Here is a 27,637-nt window from a genome sequence, read left to right as displayed (position 1 = left end):
CCTAATGGCGTGTAAGTTCGTAAACAAAAAAAACCTAGGCTGCTCACTGGGGTTTTAAGGGTCGGGGCAGGTAGGGTAAAAGACGGGTTAGTTAATTAGGGGGGGGGGGTTAGGAAGTCCTATCCTGTAACTGGGCAAAGTGGGAATGAACTGGTTAAACTGGTAATTGCATCGGCGCGCATGTATATTAAAATCCCCCCACTTACAAAGAAGAAGTGGCACATGCGGCATCCATATAAAATGTCATGCACATTTACGCACATCCAGCTGATTTTATAAGATGCGCGCATATACGCGCACCTGTTATAAAACGGCTGTGTCCGTGGCCACGAGCCGGCATACGCGTTCACGTACGCCTGCGCGGCTGTTATGCCACGGTCGCGGCTGCCCTGCTCTGTGCTTCATGGCATTGATGCATCTGGTCCTATAAGCAATCTATGCCAGCTTCCACCACACTGCCTGTTCTTCCACACTGTTTGCTCTGTTCTTCCTCTTTCCATTCCTGATCTTCTCACCCCTTCCAACTCTTCTCCCCATTCCTGAAAGCTCCTCCCTTTATTGATCCTTGAGATCTTTTTCTCTTTACTCAATAAAAAGAATATAAATTACAAGCATGTTGGGTGAATATTCAAAGGCATTAAGCCAGATATCACATAAGTTATCTTGCTAAATGCCAGCTTTTTAAATTTTGATGCACTTATCTGGCCAGATTTTAACAGGATAACTCATTTTGCAGCTAAAATTTAGATGGATTAAAAAAAAAAAAAAAAAAAAAAAAAGGTGTTCCAAGGCCGTTTCGAGATAGGGTAAATTTATGGGGCGAACTAGGCCAGTTTTCAACTATAGCCAGCAAAATTAGCTGGATAACTACCTCAGAGCAGCCCTAAAGTTATCCATCAGCTTGTGGCCGGATAACTGTCACCTTGGCTATAATCAAAAGAATAAAACTGATTAAATGGCCGATTTAAAAAAAAAAGTCCCACGCTGGCCTTTGTCCCAATTCACCAACACCCAAGAAAAATTTTCAAAAATCTATCCTCCTGGGCCGAGTACCAGTCACCCCATTCCGAATCTTTCTGGAAGCACTTAATAAATAAATGTGGTGGGGGTCAGCTGGGTGACACATCCCCCCCCCCCTTCACTGCTTCCTGGTACAGTGCCAGACAGCACTGTCTTCCAGCTTTCAGTTTATCACCGTCTTGCACAGTTGACTCCATTTACAGAGGCCTCCAGCCCGAGGAATTCCTGAGGTGCGTAAATACTTGAATGTCTGGAGATATTCACTCTGCGGCATTTTTTTTTTTTTTTTTTACTCTCGCTGCATAAACGATATTCGACCCTGCTCAGGGGATAGTCAGCTTCGTCGCAGGGAGATTTATTTCCTATGAATAATACAGCTGAAAACCTATGAATTATTTAGAGCGGAGGCCTTAATTCATACACATTTGGGTGCCAGACGGAATCTGCCTCGGCTCTTTCCGTATGAACGCGCTCGTGCTGACCCCTGCGTGGTAACTGAAGCTGCTTAAGCCATAAAACGAGCTTCATGGTGGGTTTCCTCACCGCAAAACCACTCCACCCCCACACATTCCCACTCTTTTGCTGTTCAATCGATATTTTTTTTTTTCCAGTTTTTCAGGATTAAGTGTTCCATTTTTTTTTGTCCCTCAACAGAACTGAGAGGTTTATAAGATGGAAGCATGGTCCCCATGGGCTATGGTTTGTTCTGTGATGCGTGAACCCCCTCCCTTCCCCCCTCCCCCAATAACTTTCAAATGGCTACAATTAGTGACACCAAATATTGGGTGGAACCAAGTCTTGGGGGGGGGACGACACATCTGATTTTTTTATTTTTATTTATTTTATTTAAAATCTTTTCTATACCGTCGCTAAGTTAAATACCGTCGCAATGGTTTACATGTAGGCACATATTTAATGTAGGTAAAAGTGTACTAAAGTACATTCTAACAGGTGCCGTCAAAGGTTCGGTTACAATATATCATTAGACAGAATAATTTTTAGAGGAGTGGGTCATGATCGAGTGTACCGAAGGTATTTTCACGGGTAAATTTATCATACATGGTGTTATCAATATGCTTGTTGTGATGTGTAATTCATGGACTACTCTACTGTACCGTACTAAGTACTGTGTGTCGGTGCTTATCTGCCTATTCCTGAATAATTTCTATTCTCCTGTCTCCTTGTAAAATGCCTGTTTAAAGAGCCATGTTTTTACACTTTTCTTGAATGCCTTGAGATCGCTTTGTAGCCTGATCTCTGGAGGCATTGTGTTCCAGATTGTGGGGCCTGCTAAAGATAAGGCCCTTTCCCTCACTTGGGTTAGTCTTGCTGTTTTTACTGAAGGAATGGTTTTTCCACTTTTTTTTAAACTTAGCGAGTGATTGAAGGGGAGTGCAGGCGGTGGGTAAAATTTACATTTTGCCAAAAATAAATGCTTGGGGGGGGGGGGGTCCTGCTTTTCTTTTTATTCTGGGCAAACATCCACGGCCCAGTGCCCGCCCCTGCCTCTCTCGCTTTACCTCTCCCCCCCTCTGCTCTGCGTTTTACTTTCCCATGTTAAGGAGGCCATACATGTTCTGGCTGCTAATCCGGGAAGGAAGAGGAGAGGGACTCAGGCTGTGAATCTGTCTGTACCAGTGTTGGGCAAACCCCAGTCACAAGGTGTCACACACACTGGCTTTTTTTTTTTTCTTTTTTTTTTTAACATCTACCATGAAATATTCAAAAGATTTAATTACACGGAAGGATGCTAAAATGTGAAAAACGTACATATTCGGTCATCCTCAGAATCAGATCTGTTTGAGATATTGTAATAGTTTCCGTTTACCTTCAGTTATGTGCATTTTTTTTTTTTTTTTACATGAGCTGCCTGAGATCCGTGCCAGCCTTTAGTCACACTTATCTGCCAAGTAGCCTACATAAAAAAACAAAAAGAACAGAGACAGCAGTTATATCTCTGGAGGTTTGAGTCAAGCCCTGACTGAATAATAGCAGAGATTTATACAGTGTAGTTTATAAATGTGCTCCCTCTCCTCCATGTTCTCCCTCGGTGGCGTTTGCTGCTCCCCCCCTTGACCCCGGCAGCAGATGGGGGATCTTTGCTGGTTCAAGGGCCGGGAGATGCACCCCCCCTTTTGAGAAGCACCCTCAGTGCTGCATGTCGGCCGGGCAGTTTCCTCTACCTGATACACCACAGTAGTGGCAGCCGCCTTCCCTCCTTCCCTGAGTGCACCCTCCCCCCCTTCCATTGCATGTCTAGGCTTGACAAATGGGGGAGGGGGGGCTGCACCCAACCTAGATCCCTTACACCCCAGTGAGCAGTGCTATTGCCTGAGCTCTGGGGACCATCTCCCAGATTTATTATAGCTTTAATCGAAACAAAGGCACAGCGACGTCATGAACATGTGCAGATTATGCAAAACCGTTATGCTTCTTCCTGGCAGCACCGGTTGCATCAGCAAGGACGAAAATCCTAAGTGTTCTTTTATTTTCAATTCTGTAGGTATCAGCAGGCAATCAGTGTCTGCAGTCTGAGGCCAGATTTGAAAATCCTTCCTTATGGTGATATGACTGAAGTAAGTGCGCTTCTCCAATAAATCCCATAATCTTTTATCTTGTCAGTTCTTATTTACTGTACATAATAAATAGTATAAAAAAACAGCCCTTATGCCCCCCAGGTCCTAATCTGTGTTATAAATAATGGAAAAAAAATCTGTTGTTTCAAACCATCCTACATATATAAGACTGAAATAATCCTCTGTAAAATTGTTACAATCCCCAAATCTGTAACTTTGCTGAATAATTTTGCAAGAGTTTTATATATATATATATTTATTTAGGTTAACAGGAAGCTCTGTAAATAACCTAATGCTGTGCCTCTTTTTCCCATATAAAGATTGGCGAGCGGGGAATTAATGTCTCTGGAGGACAGAAGCAAAGAATCAGCCTAGCTCGGGCAGTTTATGCAGACAGAGATATTTACTTGTTAGATGATCCCTTGTCAGCCGTAGATGCACACGTTGGGAAATATATTTTTGAAGAATGCATAAAGAAGTCCCTTAAAGGAAAAACTGTGATTCTAATTACCCATCAACTGCAGGTAACCAGAACATAAAAAAAATGAGTCACTGCAAGGTTGGCAAGGGATACGCAGATGAAATTACATTTTAACGGCAGGCATAAATGCAGATGTTAGATCAGAGATCCTCAAATTTGGTCTTCAAGGGCCTTGAACAGATCTGGTTATCGGAGTAACCAAGTCAAGAATCACTTGGTTCTTGGGCCAAGTGGATGCCAATATGATCAGATGAATATTCATTTTGGAGATTCTGAAATCCAGACCTATTTGCAATCCTAAGGACTAGAATTAAGAACTCCATGTGGTAGAGTTTACACGGATGAAAAATTGAATAGCTTTTTTTTTTTTAGTAATTTTACATTAATAACATATAAGAGGCCAGTGCGCTAAGGTGCACATCACACACTATTTCATTTTTATTGTGCGCTATTTTGCTATCGGTCCGGATATTATATGCAACCAAGACCAGTAGCAAAATAATATGCATAGTTTTCCTACTGATTATAGTGCAAAAAATGTAACTACACCTTCCTGACACGTAATTATATTTTTTGCAAAAATTACTTTTTTTTGCAAAGCTATTTTGGTATCTAGTTTTACTTTGCCTTCATAGCTGATGAACGCTGTGTAATTTTGCATCACAGTCACCCATTAGCGTTGAATTTGCAAGAAAATGCAAAACTCGAAAAATTACACATATTAAACTAGCTATTTGTAAAAGAACAGTAACATTTTGCACACTAAACGTGCGCAACCGGGTAAAGACTGTACCTACTTTTTAAGTGCAGGCTTCACTCACTCCAAATTTTCTAAGCAAACCGATGCACATAAGTTCACTTTGAAAATTCATGGGTAGTTGGCCTGGCACACACACAGAATAACCTGCATGAGGTTGCTTCCGCTCTTCGGAGGGTGCGATTTGTGCAAGTTAATTTACACACTTAAAGGGTAATTTTAAAAGGAGTTACACATGTAAATGTAACTACTATCTTGGCAATTTTAAAAAACCATTTACACGTGTAACGTACACTTACGCAGGTACATCCTATGGACAATTCAATGGCATATATTGTAGCAATTTTCAAAAGCCCACTCACATGGGTTAAGTGCATTTACATGCATACAACCTAGTTTTAAGTGTGTAAATGCTTTTGAAAAACAGACCCATACTTTTAAAAATCAAAACGTATATGTGTACGTTTCAACCCTATCCCCTGGAATCTTCCCAGGTCTGTGGAAAAGTATACAGGTTATGCAAGTACCTTTGGATACACTGAGCCCCGAGCTGTAGTATAACACTATTTACATGCATAAAAACAGCACTGAATATCAGGCTCTAAGAGCAAGAGTGTGCACATTGCCATTTAATGTGCACTGAAGTGATGTTAGGTGCCAAATCACATTTGCAAATTTGGCTGCGTTTTAGTTCATCGGCCTCCTTGGACCCTATTAATGTATTACATATTGGGATAGAAATGTGTTTACTGTTGGTGTTATTTTTTTTCTCACAATGCAATTCATTCCTTTTTTGAAGCACAGCACAGAATGGATATAGCAAGTGTTGCTTACCTATAACAGGTGTTCTCTCAGGACAGCAGGATGTTAGTCCTCACATATGGGTGACATCACAGGATGGAGCCCTGTATGGAAAACTTTTCTGTCAACGTTTCTACAAAGCTTTGACTGACACTGGCACACTGAGTGCACTGAGCATGCTCAGCCCTCAATTATCCCTGTGAGCCACAGGTGTCTCCCTCAGTCTCGTCTTATAGCTAAAAGCGCAAGCGAAACTAAAATAAAAGTAAAAACATATACAGACCCAACTCCGCGGGGTGGTGGGTGGGTTTCGTGAGGACTAACATCCTGCTGTCCTGTGAGAACACCTGTTACAGGTAAGCAACACTTGCTTTCTCACAGGACAAGCAGGATGGTAGTCCTCACATATGGGTGAGTACCGAGTTGAGGATGCCCGAGAGTGTACCAAATGCACCCAAGATGCGCGAAAGGCGCAATGACGGGGGTGGAATTTGGAACGAAGAGCATCCTGAAACCCTTAACGGGTTGGTGGAAGGATGTTGGGTAGTTAAACCGAAAAGAATAAGAGTAGATGGACTGGCCAAACATGGAGCATGCCGGCTAGTCATATCTAAGCAATAATGAGCTGCGAAGGTATGGGGAGAACTCCAGGTTCCAGCCTGATAAATATGTACAAGCAGCACCGGCCGAGGGGAAGCTATTAAGGCTGGGACGGACGCAACAGAGTGTGGTTACACACAGTATTGTAGTGAAATGCCTGCTTGTTGGTAGGAAAAGAGATACAGACCGTCAATTAGGAGGAATAGGTCTGTTTGCCCACTGGAACTCGCAGTTCGACTCTTGCCACAGAAAGAAAGAGGTAGATGGAATTCCTATGGAATGTAGTGCGATCTAGATAGAATGCAAGTGCACTATTTCTGTCCAAGAAGTGGAAAAAACCCTCTCGCTTTGGTGAGAGAGAGGTGTTTATTGAGGCAATGAAGACACATCAGGCAGGATTCATGGCAAGAAGGGAAGTGAAGAGAAGAGAAGGGCTGACCACTCCCGTGGGTCCCTTTTTATTGTACATACATCCATAACATACAATGTGCTATCACATCATTGGCTCTCCTAGCCATAGCATACAGACGTGTCATTAGACCATTGGCTCAGGGGGTGTGCACAGATCATTTAATTGGCTGCTGAATCCTATACCATATATGTGTCTGTCTTTTTCTTGCATCTGACTACGTGGCAACTAGCTATCCTTTCAGGCAGTCAGGGTTAATTATAAGCTAGAGAAATACGTGACAGCCAGGTATCCTCTCCTTAGGCAGAGAGGTTTAATTATAAGCTAGAGATTTAGATGCACTAGTGTTGCTGTATTCAGTGCAAAGGTCAGAGTTAGTATTAACCCCTGACATGGCCTGCTGGCAAGCTCATAATTCCCCACAGTGTTGGGAAAAATGGGCAGAGTATATTCTGAGTAAAGTGAGATGCTACATCTATCTTATGAAAGATATGAAGTTGAAAACGTAAAACCACTCGGTCACGGAGGAACACAGGGTCGGATGAGTATGTAACAAAATGTGTAATTTTATTTTATTTTTTATTTATTTATTTAACTTTTCTATACCGAACTTCATGACAAGCTTCATATCAGACCGGTTTACATCAAACTTAGGGATTAACTGAACATAACCATATAACAGGAAGGCCGAAGCGCAGTTACAAATAACAGGGAGAATGAACTTGGGGGCTAGGGTAGCCAGGAAATAAAGGACAGAAAAAAAAAACTGGAGGATGAGAACGTATGTCTATTAGGGATGTGAATCGTGTCCTCGATCGTCTTAACGATCGATTTCGGCTGGGAGGGGGAGGGAATCGTATTGTTGCCGTTTGGGGGGGTAAAATATCGTGAAAAAATCGTGAAAAAATCGTTAAAAAATCGAAAAATCGAAAAATCGGCACATTAAAACCCCCTAAAACCCACCCCCGACCCTTTAAATTAAATCCCCCACCCCCAAATAACTTAAATAACCTGCGGGTCCAGCGGCGGTCCGGAACGGCAGTGGTCCGGAACAGGCTCCTGCTCCTGCATCTTGTCGTCTTCGGCCGGCGCCATTTTCCAAAATGGCGCCGAAAAATGGCGGCGGCCATAGACGAAAAAGATTGGACGGCAGGAGGTCCTTCCGGACCCCCGCTGGACTTTTGGCAAGTCTCGTGGGGGTCAGGAGGCCCCCCACAAGCTGGCCAAAAGTTCCTGGAGGTCCAGCGGGGGTCAGGGAGCGATTTCCCACCGCGAATCGTTTTCGTACGGAAAATGGCGCCGGCAGGAGATCGACTGCAGGAGGTCGTTCAGCGAGGCGCCGGAACCCTCGCTGAACGACCTCCTGCAGTCGATCTCCTGCCGGCGCCATTTTCCGTACGAAAACGATTCGCGGCGGGAAATCGCTCCCTGACCCCCGCTGGACCTCCAGGAACTTTTGGCCAGCTTGTGGGGGGCCTCCTGACCCCCACGAGACTTGCCAAAAGTCCAGCGGGGGTCCGGAAGGACCTCCTGCCATCCAATCTTTTTCGTCTATGGCCGCCGCCATTTTTCGGCGCCATTTTGGAAAATGGCGCCGGCCGAAGACGACAAGATGCAGGAGCAGGAGCCCGTTCCGGACCGCTGCCGTTCCGGACCGCCGCTGGACCCGCAGGTTATTTAAGTTATTTGGGGGGGGTTCGGGAGGGTGGGGGATTTAATTTAAAGGGTCGGGGGTGGGTTTTAGGGGGTTTTAGTGTGCCGGCTCACGATTCTAACGATTTATAACGATAAATCGTTAGAATCTGTATTGTATTGTGTTCCATAACGGTTTAAGACGATATTAAAATTATCGGACGATAATTTTAATCGTCCTAAAACGATTCACATCCCTAATGTCTATACAGTGGTTGGGTCAGTCATTTAGTCTATTGGGCTAAATGAAAGTACTGTTGCAATGTTGACCCTGCTGGCAGAAATGACATTTATGAGGGAAAGAATTTTCCATGCCAAACTGTGAAATGAGAGGAATGGAAAGGCTCGAACGGAGAACGTATGAGACTTATAAAGATAAGATATAGGTTCCATTCCGTGACTAGTGAAAATAGAGGTGGCTTGATCAGTGGATAATCCATGGTAAGCTGACTCAGAAGGGGTGTACCGTTAATCGGGTATCCCCACTCCCAAATGATACACCAATTGGAACAGAGCTGTACCTGTGTGGAGGATGTCTGGGGAGCAGAATCCGAGGGAGCAAGAGAAAAGAGTGGTGTAGAAAAAGAAAAAGAAAAAGGGTAATACCATTTGTATGCGTCATGTCGTAAATCATGCCATTTTGAATGGTACGATTTATGTGTGGAAGGTTTTGTGATGCTCCCAGTACCTGAGAACATCAGTGAGTCTACGATTTGAGTCTGACTTGTGAGAAGGCCAATTGGTTACTGGTGTGATAGATTGAGAAGTATGGGAAGCATACTGGTCTCGGCCAGGACGTGGGTCTGAGGAACAGTGAACCCCATCCTGGTTCAGCATTAGAAGAGTGCTGGCTATGAGAGGCAGCAGAAGAGACACATTTAAGAGGCCCTTGATGGAAGAAAGGCGTCTATGGGAATGCATTGGAAACATGTGTAGGGAGTAGAATCTGTGCACCGTATGGTTTGATTCGGATGCAGAGGGCAAGTTCGGTTGACCTCAGCGTTAGAAGATGTTTTCCGCTACACATGTAGTCCGAGACCATTCAAGAGGATGGAAACCTACATGGAGAAGGTCTGCTAATGCATTCAGTAAATCTCTTAGATAAGTGGCCCGAGGAGGCATGAAGTGAGCAAGGGCCAAGGGTAGAGCTGCGCAGCTTCCTTGCAGAGCAGCTAAGAGGTTGTGCATGCTTGTGTATTGGAAAGCACATTGTCCCTATGCAGTCTGTCTGTATGCACAAAGATTTGTTGCAGAGGCAGTATTGGAAGGCATAAGGGTATAACTCATGGCTACAAGCTCCAGGAAGTTCATGTGAAACTGTGCCTGGAGTGGAATAGATGCATATTGGGTTGAGAAGCTTTTAGGTCAAACTTTACAACCCTGAGTACATGCGAGCATGAGCAGAATCAGACTAGGTTTTGGTTCTAGATCTGCAATATGGATGAGGGACGAAAGCGGTTGAACAGCTTAGGCCCACTGATAATGGGATTTCACTGAATCTAACCCATAGCAGTTTTGGATCTATGAGGAAAGTGCATAGTGAAAAAAAACCCCATGGCCCGACAATGAAGAATTGAGGGGCTGAGGTTATGGAAAATGCGCGCAGGGACATGTAAGAATTTATTAGAATGTCTGCGCGTATGCTGGACAGGAAGGTCATTATGACTGTGGTGTCTAGAAATGTTGTATAAGGGATTTATGGCAGTGACAGTAATCCCAGGAAGTAAATGTATAGTGAGTAATGAAGAAGAGCTCCTTGCGTGGAGTGGCTGTGGTTATGCAGCTGTCCATGCAAGGAAAAGCGTGAATGATGTTGCATCCATAGAGAAACAACAGTCGCCGATAGTGATTCAATGAAATACTGCAGTTTCCGAAGCTGGTGCAACCGGCAGAGCTTGGGATTGTAATATTGTTGACTCGCCATGAAGCACATAGAAAGATTAGAGGTAATGTACTTACTGCGATATGGAAGCATGGTGACGAGAGATACCATTTTACCTGTGCCTTCTGAAGAAAGTTGGTATTTCTGAGGTCCAGGATGGGCGGAGAGTAACTACTTTCTGTTGAAAGAAAGAATAGTGTAATTAAAACTCCCCAACCCCCCCCCCCACGCTTTGTAGCGTCTGGGGAGTGTACCGGGAACCTTGGTACAAAGTGGGGTGGCCGTTCTGATATCCGGCCAGTTGGGAGACCAGGAGGTGTCCAACTGGAGGGGCTGATGTAATCTGGATATCATGTAAGCTCCCACGGGAGCATGAGCGGTAAAGTCTTACCCGTATTTTTGTGTGCTGTACAAGGAGACATCGAGACCTGTCGTCAGGCTTTGAGGTGTACTTGCACTTGAGGTAGTAGTTGCTGGATCTCGTATTTAGCAGATCAGCGAATGCATCTGGAATTTTGGTTCTGAATTAGGAACCAGAAGCCAGAGTATTAATCAGTACAGAGCTTCATTGCTGAAAATGGGAGGATGTCCTGATGCAATCCCAAAGAAATGATAGAGAGGTTTTCTTGGTATTGTGGCTGACATAGCTGGCATAGCGATATGTGACACTAATACGGTTCTTGGAAGGTACAAGACCTAGAACTTTTCGAACCATGTGGCCCGAATTAGAGAACACATCTTAATGGGAATGCCGCAGAAGTGGGTACTTACCATCCGACGTAGATCGCTGAAGGACGAGCCTGTGAAGATTGCTGGCTCCGTGGATTTCAGGAGTCATCGGAGTAGACACCCATCTCAACTCTGATGTCTGGTATGGTAGCGCAGTTATAGAGGAGACAGGCTGAGTTTGACTGGCACTACCACCGTAATTAGTGGAGGGCCACAATCCCGCACCGATGTCAGTGGGGCACGCCTCAGGAACAGGGGAGCCAATTAACAGCTCGTGAACCCGGCCCTCATCGCAGCGGCTCAATGTCTCGTGATGCCAGTGCAGAATTCTTCGGAACTCGGGCCGGGGTTTCTGGAGCACCAAGGACTGCCAATACTGTGTGGAACAGTGTCGATGGCAGTGGTGATGTTGCTTGGCCCGAGCATTCTCCAGCATCGAGAAGGATAGCACCGATGTGCTGGATGGCGTCGGTGGCAGACGGTCAGCATGTCGGTGATGATGCATACCACAGTCCTCGGCCCGGTCTTTCCCCAGCGCCGAGATGGATGCCCTTGTTGTCTTGGATGGTGACTGATGATGGACTGTCAGCATGCCTGCTCTGCTCCTGGCACTATGTAGTGTCGTAGGCTAATACGGGGCTTTAATAAGAACCCAAAGCATGGAGCACTGTGTAGGCATGGGCATTACATGGCTATGTCGGTATTGACGGTGTGAATGGCAGCCAAAGCGGCCTTGAGGGTATCGTCAAAAATATATATGAAAAAACATTGATCATCCAGGCAGCAATGATGACAGTGATGGAAGCACTGACAGCATCGGCATAGGTATCTATGAAAATAATGTGGCATCGAATAATCGAAAAAACATCATTGGTATTGGAAAAATGATACTGGCATCGACAGAGTCGATGACCGCATCGATAAGAACGTCGAAGACACCGATGTAAGCGACATCGGCGTCGAGGGCATCGATCTATGGATGCAGGCACCAATGGCATCGGTGGCATGGTCACGGACATCGACAGCATGGCCACGGACTTCGACGGTATCGATTGGATCAACTCAGGCACCAATGGCATCGTTGGCATCGATGCCACTGACATGGGCATTGATGGTACCGACATGGGCACTGATGGAATTGATGTTGGCATGGATGCCATCAATGGAATTGACATTGGCATCGATGGAATCCACTTTGGCATCAATGGCATCGATGGAATCGACATTGGCATTGATGGAATTGACATTGGCATCTATGGTATCGACCTGGGCATTGATGCCATGGACAATGTCATCGATGGAAATGTCCTGGGCATCGATGACATTGATAAAATAAACAATGGCATCGATGGAAATGACCCTGGCATTGATGGAAGTGCCCTGGGTGATGATGGCATCGACCCGGGCATGGATGGCACCGACGACACAAAAGTGTGGGTCGATGGCATCCACCTGGGTGATGATGGCACCGATGAAACCCAGGGAAAATCAGTGCCATGGATGAAAAACATGGATGGCACTGATAGAAACGATGCAGGGACCGATGGCATCAGTGTACCGCGGGGGGAGGGGTACCGATGGTATCTAAAAATCCAGGATGGTCTGAAGGGGGTACCAACGGTAGCGATGGGGGCATCGACTGCACAAGGTTACCGAGGAAATCAAAGGAACTGAAATTGACAGGGGCCCTGGTGGCAATGGAAACCGTGAAGTCCCTGTCCCACTAGTGCTAATAACCAGGCAGAGTGTCACAGAGGGACACATGCAGGCTATGTGTGGCTAACTGAAAACATAGGGTGAGGGAAGGCCACAGACAGTTGGCAGGCCAGGGAGGTGACAGGGAATAGTACTCATCGAGCGTTGAATAAACATATGCAAAGGGAGACCCGTGCAGGGAAAAGTGTTTGTTAAGTAAAAGTTTAAGTGTTTCCATGTGGAAAAAGTGTTAGAATTTCTCACAGAGCTCCTAACCGCTATGCTTACTGCAGAGCGGAAAAAATAAGACTGAGGGAGACACCTGTGGCTCACAGGGATAATTGAGGGCTGAGCATGCTCAGTGCACTCAGTGTGCCAGTGTCAGTCAAAGCTTTGTAGAAACTTTGACAGAAAAGTTTTCCGTACAGGACTCCATCCTGTGATGTCACCCATATGTGAGGACTAAGATCCTGCTTGCCCTGTGAGAAAATACAGTACAGAATTAGTAGATATAGTCTACAGAGGGAAAAAGCAAACTTCAGTAACTTGGCACATTCACTGGAAAGCAGCCACTTAAAACGCATAATACTTTTCCATTATTGATGGAAATAGAAGGAAACCAAATCACACAGTCATCTCTGCCACTTATCCTCATAATATTAACAAGTGATCAATTCAATATTATTGAAAATACATTAGTCTCTCGGAGCTACAAAGGTTTCCCCTGGGATACATCCACACAATCTTTCAAATGTTTGTGAAATGAGTCATACTTCTCTGCTAGTGTTCATCTTTCTATGGTAAAGATATCCTGGATCCAAGTCATTTATTCATCTATACCTGGAGCAATAACATTTTTCTACTTGGCTGCCTCTGCAATCCTCCTGGCCAGCCTGCTGGTGTTTTCTAAACAATTTGTGGGTGTATAATTACATTTAATTCAGAACTGAACACACACTTCATCTGTTCTTTTAACAATAACAGCGCTGTTTTTCTCCTCTGGGTAGCATCACAGTTGAGAAGCTCAGCCAGTCAGCTGTGTTGATCCTACTTATCTAAGTCACAAAAGAAACCAGCGACAAATCACTAGCTATTGTTTGTGGTTAGACTATGGAAGGCAGTAATACCATTGAGGCAAAGCCCTATCTATTGCAGAAGCATGCTCAGCATAGAACATTGGGAAGGGCCTGAGGACGTCAAATCAATCGGCCTTCCCATAAGGAATCATGTAATTAAACAGTAAAAATACTTCTGATGCCATGCACTGATTGTATCATGCTTTCCTCTGAATGATGCTGTGCTGTTTAATCTCCTGTACCTGTGATGTGAGAGACATTACTCTCCGCGGAAAAAAAGACGTGGGCGGAGAATTTTTTTCATGATCCACACTCTCAGCCTGCACATTAGATCCCACGTTTCTCAGGATGCAGAGTTAAGAGAGGCTGAGGAAATTTATCAGGCCTTCAATTGTCACTATCAATCACACTTTGTTTCAGTGGATCACAGTAAAATCATTTGTGCACCGCTGCCAGTTAAATGAAGGAGACAGGTGCAGAGCATCCAAAGTTAAACCCATAAAAGAGAACCTTGTGGTCTAAAACTTCTCTCTCTATAAAATCGCTTATATTTTTGAGCACTAAGTAGTGTACTGCATCTAGTTACATGCCACATCAACCTTTTTTTTGTTGACTTTCATAGTATCTAGAGTTTTGTGATGAGGTTGTTCTATTAGAGGATGGAGAGATAAGTGAAAAGGGAACGCACACAAAATTAATGCAAGCAAATGGACGGTATGCACAGCTCATTCAAAGTTTTCACTTGGATCAAGTACAGGTATGTTATCAGCTGTTTCTCAAACAAATACATTTAAAAAAAATGTATAGAATTTAAAGTAGAAGGCTATAGGTTACCATATAGAAATCAGAGGCAGTTAATTAAGCTTTTGTAATTTGGGGACCTAACGATAATTACATAAATTATTTTGAAGTGAAACAGTTACATTTGTGTAGAAGAAGACGTTAAAACAATAGGATACCACTTACCCTTTGAAACTGTTGAAACCGGATGCCAAAAAAATGATGACCTGGGTGAAAAAAACTGACACGGGTTTTTCTCCAGCACTAGAATCTAAGGGATCTATTAAGCAATCTGCGATTCATAACTTGCATTATCAGTAAACAGGCGCTCTTGCAAATGATGGAAAGCACTGTAAATAACATGCATCGCAGATTGATACATAGACCCCTGTATGTCTCACAACAGGGGGTACCACCTGCTTTACTTGCTGGACTATGTGTTTGCTATTTTTGACTGAATGTTATAACCATACTTATGGGCTGATACAATAAAAGTCGCGGGAGAGCGCCTGCTCTCCCGGCACGCGCACAGGCCACTCTCCTGTGCGCGCGATTTAGTATCGACCCGCATGCAAATGAGGGCCCATGGTAAAAAGAGGCACTAGGGACACTAGCGCGTCCCTAGCTCCTCTTTGTAGACAGGAGCGGCGGCTGTCAGCGAGTTTGACAGCCGATGCTCAATTTTGCCGGTGTCGGTTCTCAAACCCGCTGACAGTCATGGGTTCGGAAACCGGATGCCGGCAAAATTGAGCATCCGTTTTCAACCCGCGAGCCGATTTAAATTTTTTTTTTTTTTAAATTTTAATTATTTTTAACTTTTAGGACCTCCGACTTAATATCGCCATGATATTAAGTCAGCACTTTCCCGGTGCCGGCAGAAATTAACGCCTACCTTTGGGTAGGCGCTAATTTCTGAAAGTAAAATGTGCGGCTTGGCTGCACATTTTACTTACTGAACTGCGCGGGAATAACTAATAGGGCCACCAACATGCATTTGCATGTTGTGGGCGCTATTAGTTTCGGGGGGGGGGTTGGCCGCACATTTTTGATGCACTATTACCCCTTAATGAATAAGGGGTAAAGCTAACGCATCGAAAACGCGCGTCCAAACGTGGGTTAACAGTGCGCTCCGCAGGAGCACACTATACTGTATCAGCCTGTTAGTAAGGTGGACTTATTCAAAAAAAGAGCTATTTCCCAGTCTGTGATTATGGAAGAAGTCTTTATTGAATTACGCCAGATGACTAATTGGTGTAATTAGCAATATAAATCCAAACAACCCCCACCACCGCCATCAACGAAAAAGATATCTAGCTGCCTCTGGCCCAACAATGTCAGACAGCAACAGTCTTTCAGCTACACAAACCCATGAAAGCAGTGTCAGGCAAAAGTGGAGCAAATCAGTATCCTGCAAGTCAGTTTGATGGCATAATTTTGAAAAAATCATGCATATTTTGCCCAGTTATTTAATTATTTGCAACTTCTGAAAGAGGAAAAAAAATGTGCATGAAATTTGCTATTGCAAGCAGCCTTGTGGAATATTTGCTATATTCAAAACTTTAGCAGTTTTATGCAAAAGATGTATTTTTTGTTAATCATGCTTGCCCTTTTCTATATAAACTAGCTGAGCTGATCTAGTTCTGCCTTGTTAGTTGTATATGTTATATATTGATTTTGATTTGTGTTTGCTACAGTTTATATCTTTATATATTATCTTTATTGTATTATTTAACACTGTTGGAGCATACGTTGATGAGCAAGCAAGTTATGAGTTTAATAAATGAAATGAAATGCCTGAACAAATATCTGATGCTCACTCGCAGTGCGGCAGATTTACTTTGTTACAAAAAATATCCAAAGATAGGCAAATTTCAGAATATGAAACATGCAGATAATATCGTGCATGTGCACAGCAGAATAATTACAACGCAAGCACTTGTTTGGCAGACTTCCCAAGCAACTCTAATTTCAATTCTTGTAGGGTTTCCAAATACTAGTGGTGGGCTGATTCAGGTGGATCAGTGGCAGTGCTACCTGCTGTCATGCAAGGGGGAACTGAGCTAGATTCCTGGACCAGGGACTGTTCTCCGGGTCCAGCGGGAGCTGGGGATGCAGTGGAGGCAGCATTCATGGTCCCCTCCAGGAAGGGAACCTCTGGCCATTACTCAACAGTGCTGCTAAGCAGGAAATCACTGCTGCACGCTCTAAAGGGAGCATGGCTGTATAAACCCTGACTTAAAAGGAAGGAGATACAGGATAAAATACTCTGGGTAGTTGTGAAATGAGGCTGTTGGTGCTGGTTCTCTCAGCCCTTGTTCTGACTGAACTAGAAGAATAAGAGAAAAGGAGTTAAACTATTGCGCTAAGAAAGAAGGGGGAAAAAAAATCTTTTAAAGGGTTTTCTGTGTGTTTCTAAGATCAGTTTGCTTTATTTACAGAATGTAAAGGATGATGCAGACAAACCCATCACATCTTCAGCAGATATTCGTGTTGACTATTCCATGCCAGTAAACTCCGGGCTTGAAAATCCAAGTATTTGTTCGCATATTCTTAATATTTTTGCAATCTTTCAATATAATTGTTCCATGCAGATTACATAGCGACATACAAGTCATGCAACAACTACAAAGACAAAGAATGACCGTAAAATCACAGAATCACAAAACAAACCTTGGTGAAAACTCCCCTTTTCACTAAAAGACAATTTCTGTCCATGTTTATTTTTTTGGTTAATCGGAATAGATACGAATCGGAATATGCAAGCTGCGGTACAGTTGTGGATCCCTAACACTGTCATGTAATTACAGCTTTCCACATGTCAGAGGAGAAAAATATAACCGAGGAGCAGGAGAAGGAAAGGGAAACAGCGGACGGGAAAGGTATTGTGAACTATTGGAAACTTGTCTGTCACTTTGAATAAGTTTTATAAATGCATAACTTGATGGGGAGATGCTTCGTAAAAATTAGGGAAGCAGGTGACCATTCGTGTTGACATTTGAAACGAGCAGAGATCAATGATCCCTCTGATGCGAGGAAATATTTTCCTTGTGTGCATTTTTTTTTTTGAAGCATGATATCTTTCAGGGGTTACTAATCCTCAATGCCTCAAAAACCTTTTTTTACTCTCATTTGCAGGATCTGAAAACCAGCTTGTTCAGAAAGAGGAAATGCAGAAGGGCTCCATAGCACTGTCAACATATCACAATTATATTAAAGCATCTGGAGGTACAAAATAATCCTTTTCAGATACAGCCTTTACCTGCTTCAACAGAAAATTCATTTTGTTCACCTTTTGGTTTACTGCTCTCGTTTATGCCATAAAGCTGCTGTGGATCTCTGTGGAAATATTTTCCATACAGTTATCCTCCAGTCCTGGATTGCAAAGCAATTTCAGTAATCATTTCAAACTTGTCTTCAAATCCCCAGCAAGAAACTCACACCTCTTAAATCTCTGACATCCCACCCAGACGTACAGAATAGGGAATCGGCAGCAAGAGGCAAGACAAATATTTAGTAATTATAGGCACAACAGTAAATCCATTTTCTCTCTGAATGGTGATAGCCTTTTCATTTTGTTTCATCCAAGCACCTTTACTGTAACATGCACTGCTGTACTTTAAGAACATAAAACTTGCCATACTGGGTCAGACTAAAGGTCCATCAAGCCCAGTATCCTTTTTCCAACAGTGGCCAATCCAAGTCATAAGTACCTGGCAGGATCCCAAAAGGTTGATAGATTCCATACTGTTTATCCCAGAGATTAGCAGTGGATTTCTGCAAATCCACCTTAATAATGGTTTATGGACTTTTCCTCCAGGAACTTCTCCAAACCTTTTTTAAAAACAGCTACACTAATAGCTTTCACCACATCCTCTGGCAATGAAGTCCAGAGCTTAATTATGTGTTGAGTAAAAAAAATATTGTCTCTTATAGTTTTAAATGTATTGCTTAGTAACTTCATTGTGGGGTAGATTTTATAAAAGTACGCCGGATTTTAATAGATACACGTGTAGCCGTGCGTATCTTTTAAAATCCGGGGTCGGCGCGCGCAAGGCTGCGCAAAATCGGCAGCCTGCGCGCGCCGAGCCGCGCAGCCTGCCTCCGTTCCCTCCGAGGCCACTCCAAAATCGGAGCGGCCTCAGAGGGAACTTTCCTTCCACCCCCCGCACCTTCCCTTCCATTCCCCTAACTAACCCGCCCTCCGGCCCTAACTAATTCCCCCCCCCCCCCCCTACCTTTATCGCAAAAAGCACAGCTTAGGGTTGCTCCATGTCATAAGGAGCAGGCCGATCCAGTTCTGGTTTTACCCTTTTGAACGTAGTGATTTGTAGTTCTGATTGTCCCATTGAGCCAGCTAAGAGAACTAAAAGTCCCTGCCTGCAATGGGGTAAAACCAGGACTGGATCAGTCTGCTCCTTATGACATGGAGCACAGCTGGGTCTTGCCATGTACCATGTTACTGCCTTGGGTTTGTCTGTCCTCCCTGGACCACCTCCTTGAAGAGTTCGTTGATCATGTTGTTTGGGGCGGGTGAGCGGGCAAAGGGTAGTCGTCTTGTTGCCCCTAAAGAGGCGGCAGGCACGAACACAAAGACATAAGTGAGCTGAGCTTGTGTCGTTGTGAGGAAGGAGAGGGTGACACAGAAAGGCCCGAGTGACGCCACGTCACGGACACTCACATCGACAGTGGTGAGGGACCAGGACTTGTGCAGACGCAATGGTAGGTGGAAGAAATCAGAGGCCGGTCGTGGAGAGATCATTGGGTTACACAAAGCCCTGTATATATCTGTCTTGAATACGAGATTGTAAAGTTCTACGGCGTGTAGGGGCTGTTTCTTGTGTGTGTGTTCGTTCAGCGCTGCATTGGTCCTAGTAACACTAGAAATGGTAGCTGTAGGTGACAGATGTGATCTATTTAAGAGCACTTTTACTTGTCAGCTTTTGTATTTTTTAAAAATTTGGTATTTATTTAAACCCCTCCCCCCACCCCCCATTGATGTCTGATTATTAACCAAATTAACATTGCAGCGCCTCTACTCTTGCACTCGCATCCACCAGTTTTGTTGGCCTGGCACACACACCAACATCTTAAAATTGGAAGTTGCTGGGTTGTTGTTTTGGTTGGGGGCTCTGCCCCCAGAAATGTTGCTGACCCTCCTGCTGTAGTTGCATAAAGTCGCACACACCCACACCCACACACACACACACACAGCATGTGTGTTTGATCATTGAAATAACTGCACTGCCATTGGTGTTTCTTCTCCCCCCCCCAGGCTATGCACTGTCAATCTTTGTTGTCTTTCTCTTCTTACTGGTGATTGGGACCTCGGCCTTTAGCAATTGGTGGTTGAGTTATTGGCTTGAACAAGGCTCCGGGGTAAGTTTGAAGTGTGAAAAATCACCATAAACCTCTGCTCGAGAGATGCTGTGTCTTGTCACCATGGTAACGTGATTTATCTTCTTTTGTGAATATTTTAATAAGTAATGCTTCATGAATAATTTAATGCTGCTAGAGTACAGTTTCCAGAGAGAAAAGTACCAGCAGTAACCTATTAGCCTCATATGTTGCAGATTTTGGCTACCTTCTGATAGTGACCGCAGAAACCACATGAAAACTTAAATCAGTCCTTTTTTATTCAACTGAAGAAATACCTATACAAAACGCCAAAGTTTTCAAGTACCATTGTCTGTTAGGGGTGTACGCAGACATTATTTTCATTGTATTTTATTTTTGTGTCTTTTTATTATTATTATTATTATTATTATTATTTCTTTATTTCTTTATTTGAAAAAAAAAAAAAAAGAAACAAACAAAAAAAATTGTCTGGTCTCTACCATGCTGCAAATCTCCTAACCCCAAATACCTCTGGAACAATTTTCCGATGACCCAGGCTCCACCGGACCCCTCTTCTTCCACAAAGTCTTTAAAATCCATTTAAATCTTCATGAAGCAGGAGTGACACAAATTCAAAGGGAGGTGGCAGACCAAGGCCGGCGCCGTTATGACTTTCTTCTGTATAAAACAGTGTCTGTGAAAGTCAAACCGGTGCCATTTAGTATGAAACAAAGTAATAATGGTACTGTCTTCGATCTGCCAGTGCTGCGACCACTAATGCTCCCCTCTTTCTTTGCTTCCTTGACTTCAATGGGGAGAGTGGCGGCCTCCGCCAGAAACCGCCAACCTGCCTGGCGTTCCCAGGACAGTGTGGGCGCTGCCGATTGCCATCTTGCCTTTGGGATCACTTAGGCGCGCGCACGGGCCAGTCTTGTACATGTCATGGCGGGAACCTCGGGGGCGTCCCCTCCGGATGACGTCTTCACTCTGCTGTACTTAAGCTGGCTGGCCCTGCCAATTGACGAGTTAGCAAGGACTTCCCTCGTTGCTGAATCCGCTTCACTCTTACGGACTTCCTGTTCTTTGGGGGCCCTTCCTCGTCTCTGGCTCTCCGCTCCTCGGAGGGCCTTCTGCCTTGGACAGCTGTCGGTTCCTGTTCCCCGGGACCTCTCCTGGAACTACCACTCTGTGAGTACCTTGACTCCACGGACCACTACTATACTACCTCATTGTGGGATCCTCTCCGATGTACCCCATGCCACTACCGTATCATCTTCAAGTAAGGAACCACCCCGGTATACCCTGCGCTGCAGGCCATTACACATCATTGCTACAGGACCCTCACCCGTGTTCCCGTGCATCAGGCCACTACCATACCAACTCTGGGTGAGGAATCCCTCGGTCTACCCCGCGCTGCAGGCCACTACCACGTCATCATTATGGAGAGACCTCTTCGGCGTACCCCGCTCTGCGTGTCACTACCGGATCTTCACGTCTGAGGTATTCCCTCTGCTCAGATCTTGTTACTTTTCCTGCACTTCCCGCTCCGCGAGCTGTGCCTTCCTACCTCTTTAATAAAGACTCTGTTCCACAACTGTGTCTGACATCCGCTGAGACCACGCCTCCCGATGGTGAAGCTCACAGGGCTCCTCCCTGTGGGCGGTACCATCTCTCACCTCGGCCCAGGGCCCACACACCTACAAGTCATAAAACAGCCAGCATCATCTGAAATAATGGCAGTGGTACGGGCAGGTGATCACCTCTACTTCTTTAATATTTAAATGGATTTTAAAGACTTCATGAGGTAGGAAGGTTCAGGGGAGGCAGGGGGCACAGGAGGTGTTGGGGGTTTTTTGGGGTAGGGCAGGGACCTGACAATTTTTTTGAAAGTGAAACGAAGGAAAACAAAAGCAATTTTGTTCACTTTTCTTTTGTTTCATTTAACAAAACAAAATAAAACTAAATGGGAAATTTTGCATTTTTTTCATTGCCCCTTAATATCTGTATAACTGTGTTTGATTCTGGGAGTATGAACACTTATTTTTTTAGCTGAATGCTCAAATGTGTGTGACCTGTAATTAGAACTAATTTAATAGCTGCTAAATAGAATAATGACCTAGTATTATTTTGATTAGGCATCAGTCGAAGCATTGATGAATCTCTGTGAAATCATACCTGCAGCATCATCAGGAATATTTAATTCCTGTTATGTTGTACAGTTAAATAAATAAAATGACTCACAAATTTTATAACATAATTACATGAGTGTATACAGTGAAGCCTGTTAGGTACATTTTGAATTGTGCTGTATTGGTTTCTATCTGCTATCCATGTGATTGGTAGGAGTAAGTATTACAAGTTTTATGTACTGAATTCACACTGTTTTAGTTACATAGGGGTTGATTGTCTAAAGATTTACCCGGCTAAAACCTAGTTTTAAACAGATACATCTTTGCAGATTTAAATCTGGCCTGGCTATATTTTTCCTTCCTAATTCAGTGAACAGACAAATTTAGCCAGAGCACAAAAAAGGAATCAGCTGGAGTTGGTCCTTGGGTGGGTTTTATAAATGTAGCTGGTTAGTGTGATCTTTGGTGTTAACTGACTAAATTGAGCCAGAAAATGCTGGCCACCCATATAACAGGCCTAAATATAGTCAGACAAAATGTGTCTGACTAGATTTAACTGGCCATTCAGTAGCAATTTTAGGGGGGTTATTTTCTAACGGGATTGCGTGCGATACCTAGATCGGGGCGGAGTCAGGGCGGTGTCAGCACCGGAAGGGGAGGAGTCGGGGTGGCACCGGAGCGGACGCGGCAGAGATATCGCCGGCGGCGAAAAGGTAAGAACCCTTATCGCCACCAGTAACGCGCCCAATAGCGCCACCTTTCACGGTGGCGCTATTGGTTTGCGAAAGCCGGCAGCGATAACATCGCGGTGGTGCGATCGCTGCCAGCTTTCGCAGCCCCGCCCCCGGTACCACGCAATTCTCAAAGGCCTGCAATTTTAGAAAATCCAGGCCTTAGTCACTTAAGTGTCACTGAATATTCAACTGTTTGTCCGCTTATCTTTCATTACAGTTGAAAATCAACCCCATAAGGATCGATTTTCACACAATCTAGCTGCATAACTTTGAGATAGAAATATAGATTATCCCCATTTAAAACTGAGTGGGGATGAACAGCTAAATTTATCCGATTAAAATGTAGATGGCTTCGGGGACATTAGATGAGGAAACGAAAGCTAGGTACCCGACCCTAGATCCAGGTGGTCCAATTTTAGCTTCCTACATTTAGGAAAAATTTCAGTTGCAATCCTAACCAGGTCAGACGCTCAGTTTTCTTCATCCAATAGGCAGAAAGTGCATTCAAGATGATTTTCACACCAGGCAGTTGGTAGATTTGCAGCTCTCCTTCGGATGCATTTGAGATCTACGGTAGGGAAAGTACCTGCTTAATTAACATTGTATTCTGTTTTTAAAGTCAAACTGCACCCAGTCAGCCTCAACTTGTACTCCAGGAAGCATTACAGATAACCCCAAACTGAATTTCTACCAGTTAGTATATGGGATGAGCGTGGTGGTAATGATTGTTCTAAGCATCATCAAAGGGTTTGTGTTTACGAAGATCACGTTGAAAGCCTCCTCCACTCTGCACGATAAAGTCTTTTACAAGGTACAGTAAATAAAATATTCAGCACATATAATTTGTATTTTTTTTTTTGTTTTTAGCAGCCTCTACAGGTCCTTATTAGTTTCAGTCGTGTACTTCATTTTTATCGCTGAGGGCCTGATTTACATAGGGGTTTCTCCCATTCTGGGTCTATGGGAAAAATGCCTAGGGAATGAGACAAGAAGGCTGCAGTGAATAAAAAGCTTTTCCTGTTTGTCCAATTCTCAATAACTTTTGTTGTGTTTTTTTTTTGTTTTTTTTAACAACTGATTGTTGATGTCAAAATGCCCAAAATTAGGTAGGTCCTTGCAGAATTTGCCTCTCTTGTTTATAGCCAAGATCAGAAGTCTGCCTGTTTTGCGTATAACATCCATAGTGCATGATCGGCAGTCTCATCCCACTTTCTTGCCTTTTCCTTCATCCCCAGATCTTAAAGAGCCCAATGAGTTTCTTTGACACGACTCCCACCGGCCGGCTAATGAACCGCTTTTCGAAGGATATGGATGAGCTGGACGTTAGGCTGCCGTTCCAAGCTGAGAATTTCCTGCAGCAGCTCTTCATGGTTCTGTTCACCATCGTCATCATAGCTATTGTGTTCCCTTTCCTCCTCATCGCCATAGCCCTCATCGGTATTGTCGTCATGGTTCTCCTGAAGTGAGTTCATCTGTTAATATTTTAATTCCAATAAATGTAGAAAGATTTTAAACAGCCATTCATATAATTCCAGACCATTTTATTTAACCATTTATCTGATTTATATTCTGCTTTTTTTGACAAAGTGACTGAAAATGAATATGGACGTCACTTTTTGCTGCAGTTACAGTGATACATCGATAAATGCTTGGTATCAATTCAATAGTCTTGTTATTCTGCTACCGTCCTTAGCTTTAAGCTCCATATTCTGCTGTTTTGGCTCCATAATGGAACAGTTTTTTTCAAATATCTTGAAATATCAGAATATAGAGGGTAATTTTGAAAGATATTTCCTGCAGGTAAAACAGTGTTTTGCCAATGGAAAGGGCTTGATATAAAATTGCTGGCCCAATTTCTGGTTAAACCTCCTTGTAATATGTATAGTATGCACATAAGTTTACCTGGACCGAGCAGAGACGTTTTCAGGGCAGAGCTAGGGAAGGGGTTTAGATTTATGTGCATTTTTTTGGACCTTCAAAAGTATGGGCATAATTTTAAAAAGAATGTACACGTGTAAAAGTAACATACTATTGTAGAAATTTTCAAAAAGAGTTACTCGTGCATACTATCATAGCAATTTTCAAAAGCCATTTACATGCGTATCGTACACTTATGTGAGTAAATCCTATAGACAAGTCAATGGCATATATTGTAGCAATTTTTGAAAGCTCACTTACACAGCTAAAGTGCATTTACACATGTAAAATCTAGTTTTACGAATATAAATGCTTTTGAAAATCGGGCACAATACGCATACATTTCCCCAAAAGTTTCCTATGCACAAATTAGCAAAAGTAATTGTGTGTGAGTCTTGTAGTGGGATAATTTTCAAAGGGGACAAAATTGGTATATCTTGTTCATGTATTGTCCAACTTTCTTTTGTGGGCTTTTACAAAATCACATCATTAACATTTAGATAAATTTAATTTTCATTTAGTTCTTTTACGTGCCTAGTCCCTATTACAAATTTTCGGTGCTTTCAGACTAGCCTCTCCTTGACAGATGTCAATTGATCCAAGAAAACTCTAACTAGAAAAACACAATATAAAATAAATAACTACTGGGATGGCCCCATGGCTCAAGCCACAGAGCTGCGTGCCGTGGCAAAGGGCCATCCATCAGACCAGTTGGACTTCACCGCACTGCAGCGCCGGTGTGCCCAGGGAAGGATGACTGGCACGGTAATGGCCACTGCTAGCCACACAGTGGCACTGAGGGTGTGCGCCTCAGAGGAGTTGTCTCCTCCTGGTGCTGCGACTTGCGAGGGTTACACCTAATGTCACCCATCTAGGAAGCAGGGCTTAAACACGAGGACTCAAACAAGAAAATGGGAAGAAAAAAAAAATAACAGTAAATTTCCCAGTTTCCAAACCACATTTATTCTAAAATCAGTGAATCTCAAAGGACAGAAGAGCAGTCTACAAATAGATACAATGAAATACGGTTTAATATGCACAGGTTTGAAATTTATGAGCAGTAACACTGCATCATAGGTCCATCCTCATTTATTTCTGTTCGTTCTCCATCCCCATGTGTTTGCACGGGCTGAATGCTGATGAGGAGGAAAGTGAAAAGATGGCAATAAGATCAATGTCTTGGCCTGATATTACTGCTCACAAATTTCCTAAATTTTCCACTGTGCTTATTCATTTTAATTCATGTCCATTATACACAACATTCTTTTCTGTACAAATAAATAGCAAGCTAAAAAGGTGTCAGTCTCTAGTTATACTGATTTATAAAGAAATACCATACCACAGCATTCCTTCTACTTTATTCTAATCTCAAGTGAGTTGCTCTTGCATGCATTTATTTTCGATGCAGTAGAAAATATTGCTTCAGCTGGAAAGTAGCTTTTAGTTTTTCAGCCTTTGCCCAATACTGAAATCTAAAGTATTCTGGGCTGACCAAGGTGGCTAAGGGGATAATTTAAAAAAGGACTTACATGCATAAAACTGGGGTAGATTTTCAAATACCGCAAATAGGCGTACTTTTGTTGGCGCTCCAGGCGCCAACAAAAGTACGCTGGATTTTAGCGGATACGCGCGTAGCCGCGCGTATCCGCTAAAATCCGGGATCGGCGCGCACAAGGCTATCGATTCCGTATAGCCGGCGTGCGCCGAGCCGCGCAGCCTACCTCCGTTCCCTCCGAGGCTGCTCCGAAATCAGAGCGGCCTCGAAGGGAACTTTCCTTTGCCTTCCACTCACCTTCCCCTCCCTTCCCCTACCTAACCCACCTGCCCGGCCCTGTCTAAACCCCTCACTTACCTTTGTCGGGGGATTTACACCTCCCGGAGGGAGAAGTAAATCCCCGCGCGCCAGCGGGCCGCTAGCGCGCCGGGACGCAACCTGGGGGCGGGTCCGGAGGGCGCGGCCACGCCCCTGGGCCGCCCCGGGCTGTAGCCACGCCCCCGAGCCCGCCCCCGGAACGCTCCCAACACGCCCCGAAAATGCCGCTGCGCTCGGTCCCGCCCCTGACACGCCCCCGACACGCCCCCCCTCCGAAAACCCCGGGACTCACGCGAGTCTCGGGGCTCTGCGCGCGCCGGTAGGCCTATGTAAAATAGGCTCACCGGCGCGCAGGGCCCTGCTCGCCTAAATCCGCCCGGATTTGGGCAGATTTAGGCGAGCAGGGCTCTTAAAATCCGCCCCACTGGGTTTTACATATATAGATGCACTTTACCCATGTAAGTGGGCTTTTGAAAATTGCTACAAATTGATTCCTGGATTTGATTCCAGAGCTAGGACTCTGAAACCCTGAGTCGGCTGGGGCTGGGCTTGCTGAGGAGGCAGGTTCATAGACTCTGGGGGAGGGAGTCCCAGCCATTGCTGAATGATGACACTTAGTGCCAGGGTCCATGCCAGCTGGGTTCTGGAGGGAGTCGTGTTTTGTGGCCCCTGTCCGAGGACTGTTGTTACTAGGGCTTGGATTAGTTGAGGAAACAGTCCTGGGTAGTTGTGAATGGAGGTTCATGCTGCTGTAGAACAGAGGCTAGTTTTGATAGAGGTGCAGCAGGCAGTACCCTCCCAATTAAGAAGCATTCTAAATTGCCTTTTCTTACACTGCAGATTTTTCCAGAACAGCATCAGAGAACTAAAGCGAATGGAAAATCTTAGCCGGTCTCCATGGTTCTCTCATATTACGTCTTCAGTACAAGGCCTCAGCACGATTCATGCATATCACAAAAAAGAAGAATATATTAACCAGTAAGTCATATATAAATCCATAGCATGTAAAATATTGCCATTGAGTGTTGAGCCAAAGATAGCAAAGCGATGTGACATATTGGTGGCTAAGGCCAGAGGCATGCTGAGCTACACAGAGGGAGGCATAATCAGCAAAAATAGAGAGATGATAATGCCCCTATACAGATCTTTGTGTTCAGTTTTGGAGACTGTATCTCAAAAATGAGACAAGATAGCAGCAGTTCAGAGAAAGGC

General features: G+C 44.1%; 1 protein-coding gene across 3 annotated transcripts in view; it reads left to right on the top strand.

The window, feature by feature from the left end:
• Positions 1-27,637, top strand: part of ABCC12 (ATP binding cassette subfamily C member 12) — a 158,497-nt gene that overhangs the window by 91,717 nt on the left and 39,143 nt on the right. For all 3 annotated transcript variants that reach the window (XM_029608476.1, XM_029608477.1, XM_029608475.1), the window contains 10 exons: positions 3,524-3,596; positions 3,917-4,120; positions 14,341-14,475; positions 16,937-17,030; positions 17,306-17,377; positions 17,634-17,723; positions 19,771-19,874; positions 23,315-23,506; positions 23,931-24,157; positions 27,266-27,403. In XM_029608476.1, the coding sequence (XP_029464336.1) occupies positions 3,524-3,596; positions 3,917-4,120; positions 14,341-14,475; positions 16,937-17,030; positions 17,306-17,377; positions 17,634-17,723; positions 19,771-19,874; positions 23,315-23,506; positions 23,931-24,157; positions 27,266-27,403 (1,329 nt within the window). The remainder of the gene's footprint in view (positions 1-3,523; positions 3,597-3,916; positions 4,121-14,340; positions 14,476-16,936; positions 17,031-17,305; positions 17,378-17,633; positions 17,724-19,770; positions 19,875-23,314; positions 23,507-23,930; positions 24,158-27,265; positions 27,404-27,637) is intronic.

The sequence above is a fragment of the Rhinatrema bivittatum genome, chromosome 7, assembly GCF_901001135.1.
Source record: "Rhinatrema bivittatum chromosome 7, aRhiBiv1.1, whole genome shotgun sequence".
NCBI lineage: Eukaryota > Metazoa > Chordata > Amphibia > Gymnophiona > Rhinatrematidae > Rhinatrema > Rhinatrema bivittatum.
The sequence above is the reverse complement of the archived record's forward strand: the minus strand, read 5'-3'. Positions and strand labels throughout refer to the sequence as shown.